Consider the following 14,175-nt stretch of genomic DNA (forward strand, 5'->3'; position numbering starts at 1 on the left):
TCAGCAGTTAAGAACACTGGTTGTTCTTGCAGAAGACCCAGGTTTGAATCCCAGCACCCACATGGCAGCAAACAACTGTCCGTAACTCTAGTCCCAGGGGATCTGACAGCCTCTTCTGACCTCCGTGGGCGTTGCACGACACGGGTGCACTTACCTTGATGCAGGCAATATACACATACACATAAAATAAAAATAATAAAAAATAAAATTTAAAAAAACAAAAAAAGAAATTACTAGAACAATAACCGAGGAAGGAAAAAAAAAAGAAAAAAGAAAAATTCTTGATAGCACTTCTCCTCTCTAGTGTATTTCCCCTGTGTGGGAACACCAACTGTGGTCCCACTGGGCCCCAGCCAGCTGATCATAAGCATGAAAGACATATATGCAAGCCAACATTTTCCAGACAAGGAAAGCAACCATAGTGGTCCTCCTCCTGAGTTTAGCCTAGCTTGCTGCACTGTCTCCTCTGCCCTGCATCTCACAGCCTCTACCCCTCTGGGTTGCTGTGCCCTATCTGATTACTGCACGATCATGCTCCCTATCTTCTGACTCTCTTGGAGCCTGACTCTCTTTTCTGTTCTTGGCCAGGAAGGCTGTCCCGAGCATATGGAACAGGGCATCCTGGAGGAGGCGGGCCAACCTGTGTGGTTCTGAGACCTGAGCTTTCCAAGTCTCTGGTTTCTCATGTGTGAACTAAGGTGATGCCCTGTCTGCTTCACTGTGATGTCCCATAAGGCCCTGTGGGTAACTTGCTTGGCATGTGTCTGAGCAGAGTGAATACTTGCTTGTTGGATCCTGCCACTCTCCTGCATAAGCCTTCTATAGCTCCCTCCTGCCTTTTGTCAGAGTCTACTATGTCCTGTGCATTAGAATTATTAATCCTTAGCTCCCAGCTTGGAGTCTGGGTCATGCTGGGAAGGCCTGGTCAGTTCCGTCTCCTCTGAGACTCCATCTTGGGTATCTCCCAGAATCCTCTTCTCTGGGCCACCCCCAGGTCATGACCATAGAGCCCCATATCGGGGACTCTCCCCATTCCTTCGACTAGGAAAGAGTGTTCTGGTATGCCCTCTTTGGCAGAAGTTTACTGTCTGGGGACCTCCCAGGGGGCTCAGGGCTCTCTTGGTCCAAATCCTTTCCCTTTACTGGTGAGATGAGAGGCCTGGGAAACAGACACTTGCCAAGGTCACAGCTGGGACCAGACACCAGGTATTCTTCTCCCTGCCCTGGGCTCCCCTCCCCCCACGATGCAGGCTTCATTTTTACCTTCCTTTCTCTCTCCTCCACAGATCATTTTTGTGTCTTCTTTTCTCTCTTTTTGGGCATTTGTATACATCTGTGCATTCACACATGACTCACCTCTTGCAACATGGCCAAACTAGCTTATTGTTAGGGTTTGGCCCTCTCTGATGGCTCTGTGTGGAGGCTTTGACCAACAGTATAACCCATGGGAATGACTGTCCTTCCAACCCCATGCAGCTCCTTGCCCTCCCAGCCTCATTGAACCCACCTGTTCAAAGGGACTTTTATTCTTGAGGTCTTTGGCCCCTAAGAAGACCCAGCTGTCCCGGAAGCCCAGCTCTTTTGCGTAGGAACTCCCCAGGTTGAAGAAGAGCTTCCTGATTTCTTCATTCATTCTGCCGAGGACCAGAGAGGATGGTTGGCACAGGGCTGGGACTGAAGGACATTGGTGGGGCAGGGTGAGGTTCTCAGTGACCTGCCCCACCCTCCACCTGTATGTGCCCCCCCTTCCCTAGGAAAAGGAACTGTGCGGGGGGTCAGAGACTACTCTAAGATGGCCTTGGGTGGGGCTGGAGATGTGTTAAAACCATTTTTGGTCTGTTTATAGATATTACTCCAGTTCATCATAAAGAGTAACTGAAAGATAGATTCACCTTTGTCCCTTGAGTAAACATCATAAAGATTTTAATACAGCCAGGAGCTATTTAACAATGGGCTCCACTCTGAGAAGTGTGTTGTTAGATGATTAGTGTGGGAACATCAAGCCCGTGCAGTCAACATTCACCAAAGGACCTGTTTTGATGGGACCATACAGTATGCAGTTCGATGACCAAAAAAAGCTACGTGGCACATGAATGAGTTTTTTTCTTCTTCTTTTCATATGTATGTGTGTGCATATATATGCACATTTGCATGTATGTGGGTGCACATGTGTGCAGATGTGCATGCATGTGTGGGTGTACCTGGGTGGAGGCCCGAGGTCGATATCAAGAATCTTCTTTTTTTGAAGCAGCGTCTCTCAGTCAAACCCAGAGCCATCTGATGTGGCTAGTCTGACTAGCAAGCTTGCTCTGGGGTCCCATCTTGGCCTTCTGAGGCTGGAATTACAGGCGGGCCACCACACCCACCCAGCATTCATGTGGGTCCTGGGGATCTGAACTCTGGTCTTCACTCTTGTACAGCAGGCACTTTATCCACTGAGCTGTTCCACCAGCCCAATGAGTTATATGTTTTGCCCTAGAAGGGTCAGTATTCTTCCAAATCTGTAACATTTTCCGCATCATCCATTGTGATGCAGTATGTATGCTTATATGCACATACAATAATGTAGCATATATCACCATGTCATGATTTCTATAACCAACCAACTGCTTGGATGGGGCAAGTATTTCCTACTTTCCTCCGTCACCTCTTTGCACACTCCCACTCCTCTTTTCCTTGGGTTAAGTTGCTGGAGGGTGGAGTGGCAGGAGAGTGGAAAAGCACACCCAGGTGTGAAAGTGCTATGTGTGCATCATCAAGTGGCCTGGCGGGTGGAGTTTCCCACTTACTTGGTCCCTGGGTCATCATAGGAGGCCACCAGCACCAGTGTGCTATCTGGAATTTCTGCAAGGAATTCCACCAAGTGCTTGGGGTCTGGGGGAGGGAGAAAAATGAAGTGCTGGTTGTTTAGGAGAAATGACTGCTGCTCACCTTCATTCTCTTCCACAACCCTAATAGCCAGGGGTGACCTGGGGCAGGCTAACATAGCACTCAGGGGGCAGGCTAACCTAGCACTCAGGGGGTAGGCTAACATAGCACTCACTCAGGGGGTAGGCTAACATAGCACTCAGGGGGTAGGCTAACATAGCACTCAGAAGGCAGACTGGGGCAGCATCCTGGGGGTGGAGTTCCCTGAAGCCCTTGTCCTGTGGAAGGACAATGCAAGCAGAATAAGGGGACCTCATTCAGGTGATTTGGAGTGGCTACTGACGCTGTTATTTTAATAAGTTCTCTTGGGTGGGGCTGGGGATGTAGCTCAGTTGATAGAGTGCTTGCCTACCAGACTTGAAACCTTGGGTTTGAGCTTCACGAGGGCATAAACCTAGTGTGGTGGCACAAGCCTATAATCCCAGCACTCAGGAGGTACAGGCAGGGGGATTAGAACTTCAAGGTCATCTTGAATTTGAGACCAGCCTGGACTACACGAGACTCTGAAAAATATTTATTTTTTTATTTTATGTGTATGAGTGTTTTGCCTGCATGTATGTAAGTATATCACATGCATGCAATGCCCAAAGAGGCAGAAGAGGGCGTTGGATCCCCTGGAACTGGAATTACAGGGAATTACAGATGGTTGTTAGCTGCTATTGGGGGTGGGAACCAAACCAGGGTCCTTCTCGGAGCCATCTCTCTAGTCCCTATGTGAAACTCTTCAAAAAAAAGTTGCCTGTGATACTGTGGGGAGCGTGTATGTATGTGTGTGTGTGTGTGTGTGTGTGTGTGTGTGTGTGTGTCTGTGTGTGTCTGTGTGTGCAAACCACTGGTCTAAGGGCTCTTCTATCCCCCACCCCCACCCCAGAGAACAGAGCATCCTCATCTCTCAAGAACACCTTATACATTTTCAACCCCTTCTGTGCTGGTTAGTGCCCAGGCTATCTGTGCTGACTTAAGGGTTCCATGTGGCTTTGGACAGTGGAGAGCTGTGAGAATGAACAGTCTCCCGCATCTCTTGCTGCATCAAGGAGCAAGACTCTGTTTACGTCTCTGGTGCCTCCTTGACAACAAGGCTAGATTAAGTACTTGATGGGGGAAGAAGGCAATGTGAGCTACCTAGTTGACTGTAAATAGGTTTAGTTTTATAGCCACTAATTGGGAAACAATACTGTTTCCTTTCACTATATTTGGGTAAAAGGACATGAGCCACTGAAAAGGAAAATACTAGCCATGTAGGTGTGGAAACCTGAGAAAGAGTTATAAATGGTCAGGAGTTTGGGAAAGAGTGTGCCAGTGCTCAGAGTAGGGACTATAGCTGTGAGGATGAGCAATAGCCCTGCTCACAGCACTTTGATGAAGCTAAACATCATAATTTAAGAAATACAATAAATGGATCTTGTGGAATAATAAATTGTTAGCAGAACTGACTACATAATTTTGGGGACCCAGTGAAAATGAAAAAGCGGGGCCTTTCATTTCAAAATGGTTAAGAATTTTAAGACTGGGGGCTGGAGAGATGGCTCAGTGGTTAAGAGCACTGGTTGCTCTTGCAGAGGACACAGGTTTAGTTCCCAACACCCCCATGACAGCTAACAATGTCTGTAACTCATGTTCCAGGGATCCGACGCCCTCTTCTGACCTCCATGGGCATTGCATGACACGGGTGCACTTACATGCAGACAAAACACTCATACAGTAAAACAATAAATAAAAAAAGAATTTCAAAACTGACTACAGATAATCAAACTACCAGCCAAGTTGCTAATGGAACTTAAATAACTGGATTCCAGTCCAGGCAGATGAGCACCTCTTCTGTGTGCTGTGCTAAACAAGCAAGGTGCTGAAGTCCAAAAAGTCAGACAAATGCACAGATATCACACATTTGTCTGTGTAGAGAAGCAGAATCTGCAGAGTGGGGTGCCTCTTGGAGGTCCTCTCTGGCTCTTAGGGGACTGTGTCCTGCTCTTGGGTCCACTAGAAATCCTGGTAGCCTTGATGTAAAGTACTCTCCCTAGCAGGGCTTGAGTAGGTGAACCAGTTGGGTCTTATGCCCTCTCCCTCAGCACAGTAATGAGTACACACATGTCTGGCACTGATGCCAACACGGATCTTTCTTCACCTGGAGTTCTGCCCTGGTTTCTAGAGCCCTCCTGCCTCCAAGGGAAGGCCAGAATTGCTGGGAAGTGTAAGTGAATCAGGGCTTTGAGCACAGAGCTCCTCACCCCTGTCCTGGCTAACTCTGAGGTGGCGTGGGACAGCTCTCTAACTCCATGTTGGTTTCCTTCTTCTGCCTCACTCCCCCAAACCCCACTAACATTCCCTAAGATGAATTCCTAAATAAATCATTAATCTTGAACTCTTGTCCCAGGATATGTGCCTGGGAGATTCTAATGCAGCCCTAGAGAGGTATTTCAGACACAGAACAACCTTTAACTCTCCCCTATCTGCACCCATGACTCCCCTGAACAAGATGTCATGACATCAGTGCCCACATAGGTGTTTACCTCCAGAGTACATGTCAAAGCTGCCCTTTCTCAGCACCTGTCCTGTGGTTCCTAGTGGAAAAGAGACAATTATTACTTCTTACAGTATAAGTCACTCTGCTTGTCATTTGGCTGAAACTGGCCCCTGGGTAGTCTAAGGTCTAAAACCAGAACGAGAATTGAATGAGACCAAGCCCTATGAAGGCAATTAAGAACCACAATAGGTGCCTAATAATTGTTGGGCTGGAGCCAATTTGAGAAGTTGAACATAGTGACTGAGCATCTGGATTGGAGTAGAATCTACAGGTTAGAGTCTGTGTTCTGCCCTCATGGTTGCTCACACACAGCATAGCACTTTGTCCTCAATTTCTGTCCGTGTGCAAGAATGTATGGACATGAAATAGGCCATATATAAAATAGATAGTAAGCGTACAAGATACATTTTTCTGAAGAACAGTACTAGGGACATGGGTGTCATTACTCCCACCTAAGTAGGAAATCTGCAACCCAAGTTCTGAAGGACAAGGGATTTCCAGGGGATTTCCAGGGTCTGAATTGCTTCTGTGGTCTGGAGGAAAGTCACAGTTCTTGCTCCTTACCACTAGATGACAGTGTTGCAGAGTGGATGGCAGCTCTGTGGCTTCTTAAAGCGAGTGGGTAGCGCAATTCTTCCCGAAGGTTGGGGGGTGGGGGTGGGGGTGGCAGGCTCACCTGGCAGCCTCCTGCATTCTCAAAGCCATATGAAGCTTTACCCAATGTGCTCGCGCGCGTGCGTATTTATGATTTTTTCTGGAATCGGAATTGTTTTTTAAAGGAAGCTCAGTCCACTAAAAGGTTAAGGACCATCCACATTTAGCATTGCTTGTGTGGCTCTGGCTAATTATGCAGTGAGGCATCTCAGGCTTGGAGACAGTTTGCTGGACTTCCCCACAGCTGCCAGGCAGAAGGTGCTAGCTATCTACGTGCCTGGAGACGCTTGCCGTGCAAGGAGGCAGCCAGCTGCGTGATTAAGACCTGGAGCTGGTCAGGTCTGGGCTCAAGTTGCTACGTGACCTTGGGCAAGCTGCTTATCCTTTCTGAGCCTCTGTTTCTTATCTGGAAAAATGGAGATACTGAGCTCAGCTTCTCCCTAGGGTGGTTATGAGGTGACATGACACAGCTGGCGCTCAGTGAGTGTCCAACAGGTAGCTCTTATTGTCACTGATTATTTTTGATGTTTTTGATTTTGTGAGACTCCAGGCAGGAAGGTTCTGTCTGGGACTTCTTCCCTCTCCCTTTCCTGCTGCCTGGAAGGGGCTATCTTCCTTTTCTCCTGATCAATCCCTGCTGTCCTTTAAGCTGCAGCTGATCTCCCTCTGGAAACTTCTGTGATTATACCTGCCCCACTTGCTGAATCTCAGCTTCCTTACTGTGACACCTAGGGGGATCATCAAGCCAGGGCCTGTCATTCCAGGTTACAGTTGTCCCTAGTATGGGCCTGGCCCACACGGTCTGCTGTCAGCAGTTAGTAAGTAAAGGAAGACTTGTTTTCTGTCCCCTGTGTCTTCATGTGTGTGATGTAAGCTGGAGTAGCTCCAGGGGTGGGGCTGTGTTTCACGGAAGTGAATCCTGGGGTAGGAGCCTAGGGTGATCCTGGCTGGACTTGTGTAGAATGCAGGACCTGCTGCTTCCCCAGGGTCAGCCCTACTCCCTCCTGACTTCTGCTGGATGACCCAAGCAGGTGACAGGTCCTCTCCCTGGGGCTCAGAGTGTTGTGGACACAGGCCACTCACCATTCACCAGGGCGACGTTCAGGCCTCTGCCCACGTTGTTCCTCACAGGACTCATGATACTGAAGATAAAGAAGGGAAACAAAATATGGTCTGTGGTTTCAAGAGAAGTAGAAATGCTCTCCTCTCAGGTGGAGACTCTGAGGGCCTGGCGGAAGCACCAGGACACATATGGAGCGAACTGGGCCATGGTTTTTCTCCTGGAAGCCTGTGGTGGGCTGCATTCTCTGGGTATGGCACATTTGGGCTGGGGTAATCTGCTCAGAAAAAAGAGGCAGAGTCCCTGCCTGGGGCTCTGAGGTGCTAAGGTAGGATGCCCTCCTGTGAGGCCACAGAATCCAGAGAAATATTGCTATCCTAGGGCTGGGCTCCCCCCTGCCCAGCATCCACACCCTGTCCTCTGGTGTTCCTCAGGACAGGGTGCTTCTTCACTCTCAGTCCCTGGACTGTGAACTGACCTCTTCCTGGCCTGTGATAGGCTAAGGCCTGGACTTCAGACCCAAGTCAGTCAGTGAGACCCAGTCTTGGAATGTTTTCATCTTGGTAGGGTGCTAAGGCTGTGCTAAGGTATCAAAGCACATGGCAGGTCCACACCCCACAGAGAAGTACATTTTCAGTGGAGGAAAGCAGAGCTAAAAATGGTGTCAGAGGAAGGTCAGATGGTGCCGTTTGAGCTGCTGGATCCCGCTCAACCAGAACTTGTTTTCTTCAGCTGTTTAGGTACATGAACTAGTACAGTCTTGGTTTTGCCTAAGCAACTTGCATTTAGGTTCAGTATCCTGTGGAAGGATGAACTTAACTTTCACGAATGGATAATGTGTATATAGTCTTTCCCCCAACTTAAAGACCCATCTGTTCAATGTGGCAGGATGAACTTAACTTTCACGAATGGATAATGTGTATATAGTCTTTCCCCCATCCCTGTTACTTGCTGCATCTGGATTTTGATATCTGGGCCTTGATTTGGAACGCTTCCCACAGGCAGCCCCTCTCACTGGAAAACCAGCAGCTTGTCTGTTGGATAGACCTGCCTTCAGTCTGGCTAGCGACCTGTCTGAGCCTCACTTCATTTGCTGTACAGTAGAGACAATAACAGCCCAACCACGTGTGCTGGGGCTGTAAGGAGGCAACTCTGACACACAGAGAGGTGTGACCAAACTAGGAGCGTTTTGGATGATTGCTACTTGCAGCTTACACACCTTGAGTAAAAGGAAGCCTAGACAGGGCATGGGCTGTCCTCACAGGCCTGCCCCTGTAGCCTGACTTTTCAAGTGAATGAATGAGTGAATTAAATGGAATGCAAGCAAAGAAACCCAGCTACCCTGCGGATACTTACATTTCATTTTCAAAGCACATGGAAGGGCCTACGACGTTCGCAGCTCCACTGCTGATTTTAAATGCAAAGAAGTTGGCAGGGCAGGGCTTGCTGAGACCACACTTGGTCTTCAGGACCACTGCGGAAGGCAACATACCAGTTTCACAGGGGCAGAAGCTGGGGGAAGGGACCGGGGGAGGAGGGCCTCTAGCAACTGCATCAAAATGCACAGGACTGTGGCTGTGGGTCTGGTCACCTCAGAATTAATTTTGGGACTTCCTAAGGTATGTTGCCTCCTGAAGAGCTTGCTGAGTCCTGTGCACTTTATTGCCTTGTTGAGCCATTCCAGTAGGTCCTGTGCCTGAGCCTCTTTCTTCACTGTGTGAACTTAGAACCTCTGGGCTGGGAAGGATGATGTGGTTAGCAGGCTGAGGGTCTTTCTAGCCCTTAATGGCAAATATTGGGATGATTCTAGGCCTTGGGAACCACTGCTGGAATTCCCAGAGCCTGCCTGATTAACTGCAGCTAAGTCTGACAAACCTGATGTCCACAGGCCAGCTTAAGCAGGCTTTTCCAGAATTGATTTTCTGACCATCCAGCCTTCACCACCAGGCTGCTGGATGAAGGGAAATGATACCTGTGGGGGAGATCTCAGCCCTGGGGAGCCAGGATATGCTTTCTGGGCTCTGACTGAAGGGGCTGTCCAAACCCTGGACTCCATCTCTCCAGGAACCCTGGTGCCATTTGTTCAGGGCTTGGTGCTGGCCTGCTGTCAGGAGCACTGTGTATATCTTGTGTGTGCATGTGGACACATGTGTACTGGGAGGGGTCAGTTAGGAACTATGAGCTGCTTCTTCCACTAACATGCTGTGTGCTAGAAGTCTCTCCTATTATCTTTGCCAATTGTCAAATTGGGGAATTGGATTAGATCAGAGTGGTCCAATAGGTTTTCTGTTAAATGTCAATTTGGACCTACTGGGAGAGGCTTAATGACAAAACCCTTGAAGCTGTCTATGGGTTTGGAGAGCGAGGCTGTGGGATTGATTAATAATGCCTGCCGTGTGATGGGACAGTGTGGAATGTAGCATATGGGCTTGAGTTTTCCATTCCCCCTAGCATCTACAGGATGCTGTGATTGTGTAGGCTTCAAAATTGGACTGAGAGGTTTCAGTGGGATGGGATCAAGGATACATATGGTTTGTGTGTGTATCATGTAGTCTGCTCTCTGCAGTCCTGTGTGCACTGGGCTCCCATGTCTTATAGTCACTAAAATCCTATCTACGGAGCTCAGCTGTCTTCATAGTCATCATGTTGGGTCAAGAGGTGGGGGAGGCCATGTGCAACAAGCTGTTGGGGAGATGGCACCTTGACCAGAAGGGTGGAGGTATTTGTCTCCTCCTTCCCACTATAGTTGTGTGGCCTTGGCCAGGAGGTCTCACCTCTCCAAGCCTCAGTTTCCCCATCTGTAGGAAGGGAATAATCATGGAACCTACATGAGGGTGTATGTACCTTTATATGAAGTTGGGGTGCACATGGGATGCAGTGTCACTCTCAGCAGCAGTCACGCCTCCCCCCATCCTTCCCCTTCTCTGTTCCTTGGGAGCCTTGCTGAAGCCGAAGCTCTCTTTCAATTTTGGCTCCCAACTAGGTGGGGTACCAGAGAGAAAAGGCGGGGTGCCCTGTGGTCTAAACTGCCCAGAAGGAATTATGGAAGGGAAAGAGGTGAGTCAGGTTCCTGCCAGTCTGAATGGCTGAGAGGGGTTCCCTGCTGTACCCTGCTCTAGAAGGACAGAGGTGTGGACTAGAAAGGTTTTAGGCATCCACATTTCTCTGGAACCTGCAGCACTGGGAACAGAGACCCTGGGACACCCTGCCCGAGGGAACACGGGGGGCCTGGGTAGATACTTACAGGTCTCCTTGGGGACCAATTCTGTTGGAGAGAGAGAATGTGGTTAGTAAGAAAGTATTTCAATCCTCTAAGAGAGGGGCTGAGGGGTGGGCAGTGGGAACATAGGTAGAAACGCTCATGTACAACCATAAACATATATGCGTGCACACACACACAGATGCATATGCATGTACACATGTGCACAAAGACACAAACAGACACATACCCACACATAGACAGATACAAACAACTGTTTTTTGTTTAAAATCAAGCTATGCTGCATTGTGAAACCCCTGGAAGTTGAGCCCTCACTCCTTGCATGTGGCTTCAGTTTACTTGATAGCACAGGAAATCTGTCACAGCCATGCTCACTGGGCTGTGGAGAGGATCTAGTAAGACCAGTGTGGAAGGAGCCCAGACCAGGGAACCCCAGTGAGAAGGAGCATTGTGTCACTGTTGGTGCTGTGAGCCCTAGGCATCTCTTTCCTGAATGCCTGCTGAGGAATCCTCCTGGGCCTGAGGGATCCTGGTGACTACCTGGCGTTTTATCTCATCTCCTAGTTGTTTCACGGTTCTAGGTCAGGTCGCTACTATACTGGTGTGAATCCCAGAGGACAGGATACCCCAGTGGAAGTGGAGGTGTCAGGGAAGGAGTGCTCCTTTTTTTGGGATCCCACATATTCACTTTATACATGGTTCTCAGGGCAGGGAGCCATTGATCTTATAGTGTCCATTCTTCTATCTCCAAGGCCCGAAGCATAGCAAGTGACCAAGGCTGGGCCAAACATAATTCTTTAGTTGTCTAGAGACAGAGTCCTTCCTTGGGTTGATATATTCCCCAGGTCCTGGAGGTATGGGAAGGTAAAGAACCCTTTTAGCCAGAAGATGGACATCTGGAGCTATCATGTGCCTTAGGGAGAAGCTGACCATGGGAATAGGTTCTACTCTGTTGAGAGAAAGCTGTAGCAGTACCCAGGAGGCTGGGTGTGTGGCTCAATTGTCACAGTCTTTGCTTGGCATGCACAGAGCACTGGGTTCGATCCTCAGCACACCATAAAGCGGGTGTGGTGGTACACATCTTTAATTCTTGCACTCTGGAGGACCAGAAGTTCAAGGTCATCCTCTGCTACATCTGGAATATGAGGCCAACTTGGGCTACATGAAACTCTATCTAAAAAGAAAGGAAAGAAACCAATATCATCATTCAAGAGTACTATGAGTTAAGCCCTGGAGGCTTTGTGGGCATCTCTGAATCCAGTTACACCTGAAGGCTAATGCCCATGAACTTCTCACTTATGGTACTTTAATACATGCTACAGAAACTAGTTAGAGTTCAGTCTATTTCTTTCTGTTGCTTGCCAGGTAATCTGGGTGTTTGTAACCTCATTTTTTTGTGTGCTGTGAATCCCAGTGGTGGTTTGGAAAAGCTTGTGAGCTCCCCTCAGAATGGGTCTGTACTCACTCCCTTGAGATACCAGCACTTTCTTCTCCAGCAGAGTGTAAGTTATTAAATGCATAAAATAAACCAGGTTGGATTTTTAAGGAAACCAATGATTATCACCTATCTATATGATAATGATTAACATAAATTTGTGCTACAGTAATATATGTACTTCAATATCAGTGCAGGAAATAATAAAACGGGGGTGTATGCCACAGGTCAGGGACGTCCTGAGATGGGATTCTGGATGGCTTTAGTGCCTGTCTTTCCCCCTGGACACATACCTGCTATTAAAAGCATTTCTGGAGACTCTGATCAGGGGAATGCATTGTTGTCTTTGGAAGCACTGTAACTTAGTCTTCTTGTTTCTCTGACTTAGAACACAAGCAGGGGCCACCTGTTCCTCATTCTGAGGTCCCTAGGACCTGGCACAGAGCTTGAGCCTTAATGCTCATAGGTTGGAAATGTTAGTTTGTCAACTCCCAGATAATCAAGTTCTGAGAGAAAAATAATTACTGGGGTCTCTTCAACTGTTGCTCCCCGTTACATTCAGGCTGCGGTTCAACCCTGTACAAAAACCATGTCCCTGGAGCAGAGACATGTTGGCCACCAAGCATCTATATAAAATGAATTTTCCCAATATGTGCTTTTGGTCCCAGCTGACAAGAAGCCAATGGGATGAAGGACAGTGAGTCTTCCACTGTGGGGAGTGTTCAAGATACAGTGCCAGATTTCTTCCTGTCTTGTGAGGCTGTGAGTGGCCTTGGTCCCCACAGCTTTTGTTGGATTCTGTCGGTGAAGGTGGTTCTTGGTCTTCCAAGACAAGTCTAGGGGTTACATTCCTTCCCTTTCCTCTTTCTCTTGATCAGAAAAGATTTGAATGTACGTACCCATGCTCCCATCCCTGTTCTGACATCTCTAAAGGAGAACTTGGATGAGCTTTTAAAGTCTCCCTGACCTTCTGTCTTCTCAGAACACACGAAACAATTCCACAAATCATGCTTGAGTCCATTACACAACCACATCAAGAGTGATGCCCAGGGCGCATTTGTGCAGGTCAAATGAGACTATTCAGGCAAATCAGTGAGCAACCATTCATCTACTTGTTCATCCATTCATCCACCCACTCACACCCCCCATCATTCCATCTATTCATCCACCCACTCATCTGTCCATTTACTTACTGGCCTATCCACCCTCCTGTTATTCGACCCACCATCTACCTACCCACCCACCCATCTATTCATTCACCTATCTATCCACTCACCTACTCACCTGCCATCCCATCCATTTACACATCCATTTATCTATCCAGTCTATCCATCTGTCCATCCCTCCATCCACCCATTCATCAGTTCATTCATTTATCCATCCATCTACTTACCCACCATTCCATTTATCCATCCATCACACCATTCCATTTATCTATCCATCCATCCATCCATCCATCCATCCATCCATCCATCTTTCTCTCATTCATCAAATACTCGCTAGTACTGTCTTTGTATACAAAATATAATCCTTGCCTTCCAGAAAGTCACAGTCTAGGAAGTGGAATCAGGCATAAACCAAGGAAACAAATACCACAATGATGGTGTTTGGAAGAAATGGGCTGACACAAGAGAGGCTAAATAAGGAGGAGGGAACCACAGCTAGAGCTGGGGAGGTCGGGGAAGGCCTCTGAGCTAGTGACATTTGAGCAGGGAGCTGAAGGCTGAGAAGGAGCAGGCACAGGGGCCTTGTATAAGGAGGGTTTGGGACAGAGGGAACAGCATGTAGGAGAAGCCTAGACAGTATTCTTTCTTCTCTTCTTTCCTTCCTTCTGTCCTTCCTGAGTCTAGGGCCTTGGGACACTTCCCTTGTTCCCCTGGGCTTTAGCCTTGCCAACAGTCCAGAGATCTCATCTCCTACTCTACAATGTCAATGCATAACTCTCCACATCTAGCTGCTTCCTGGGTCACCCCAGGATGTAGGTCCTCAGCCCCTCAGCCCTGTTCTACATATTATGGGCAGTGAGCCCCACTCACCCAGCCAGCGAGGCAGCCGGATAGTATTCCTGTTGAAGCTGATGTAGTTTCGGAGGAAGAGCCACATGGCGACCAGGGCAAAGACGAAAGCCACCAAACGAATTAAACCTGTAAGCAAGAAGACTCTGTCAAGAGATTGCACGTCAGACTGACAGAAGGCTACAGTGCAAGGCCATGCAGCAAGTCCACGTTCAAGTTCTTACCAAATCCCAGTAGCAACACCACTCTGGGAGATCCCTGCTTCAGGAGTAGATCATACCCACACCAGGAACTAGAACATGAGACCACGTGTCGAGACCATATTCAAGTCTATGTCAG

General features: G+C 48.2%; 1 protein-coding gene across 1 annotated transcript in view; it reads right to left on the minus strand.

The window, feature by feature from the left end:
- Positions 1-14,175, minus strand: part of Fam3d (family with sequence similarity 3 member D) — a 29,144-nt gene that overhangs the window by 1,427 nt on the left and 13,542 nt on the right. Inside the window, exons 3-8 of the mRNA XM_008841201.2 lie at positions 13,858-13,965; positions 8,523-8,640; positions 7,190-7,248; positions 5,439-5,489; positions 2,790-2,874; positions 1,508-1,634 (exon numbers count right to left, since the gene is read on the minus strand). Of these exons, the coding sequence (XP_008839423.1) occupies positions 1,508-1,634; positions 2,790-2,874; positions 5,439-5,489; positions 7,190-7,248; positions 8,523-8,640; positions 13,858-13,965 (548 nt within the window). The remainder of the gene's footprint in view (positions 1-1,507; positions 1,635-2,789; positions 2,875-5,438; positions 5,490-7,189; positions 7,249-8,522; positions 8,641-13,857; positions 13,966-14,175) is intronic.

Source organism: Nannospalax galili, unplaced genomic scaffold (genome assembly GCF_000622305.1).
Source record: "Nannospalax galili isolate Female #2095 unplaced genomic scaffold, S.galili_v1.0 scaffold561, whole genome shotgun sequence".
Taxonomy (NCBI): domain Eukaryota; kingdom Metazoa; phylum Chordata; class Mammalia; order Rodentia; family Spalacidae; genus Nannospalax; species Nannospalax galili.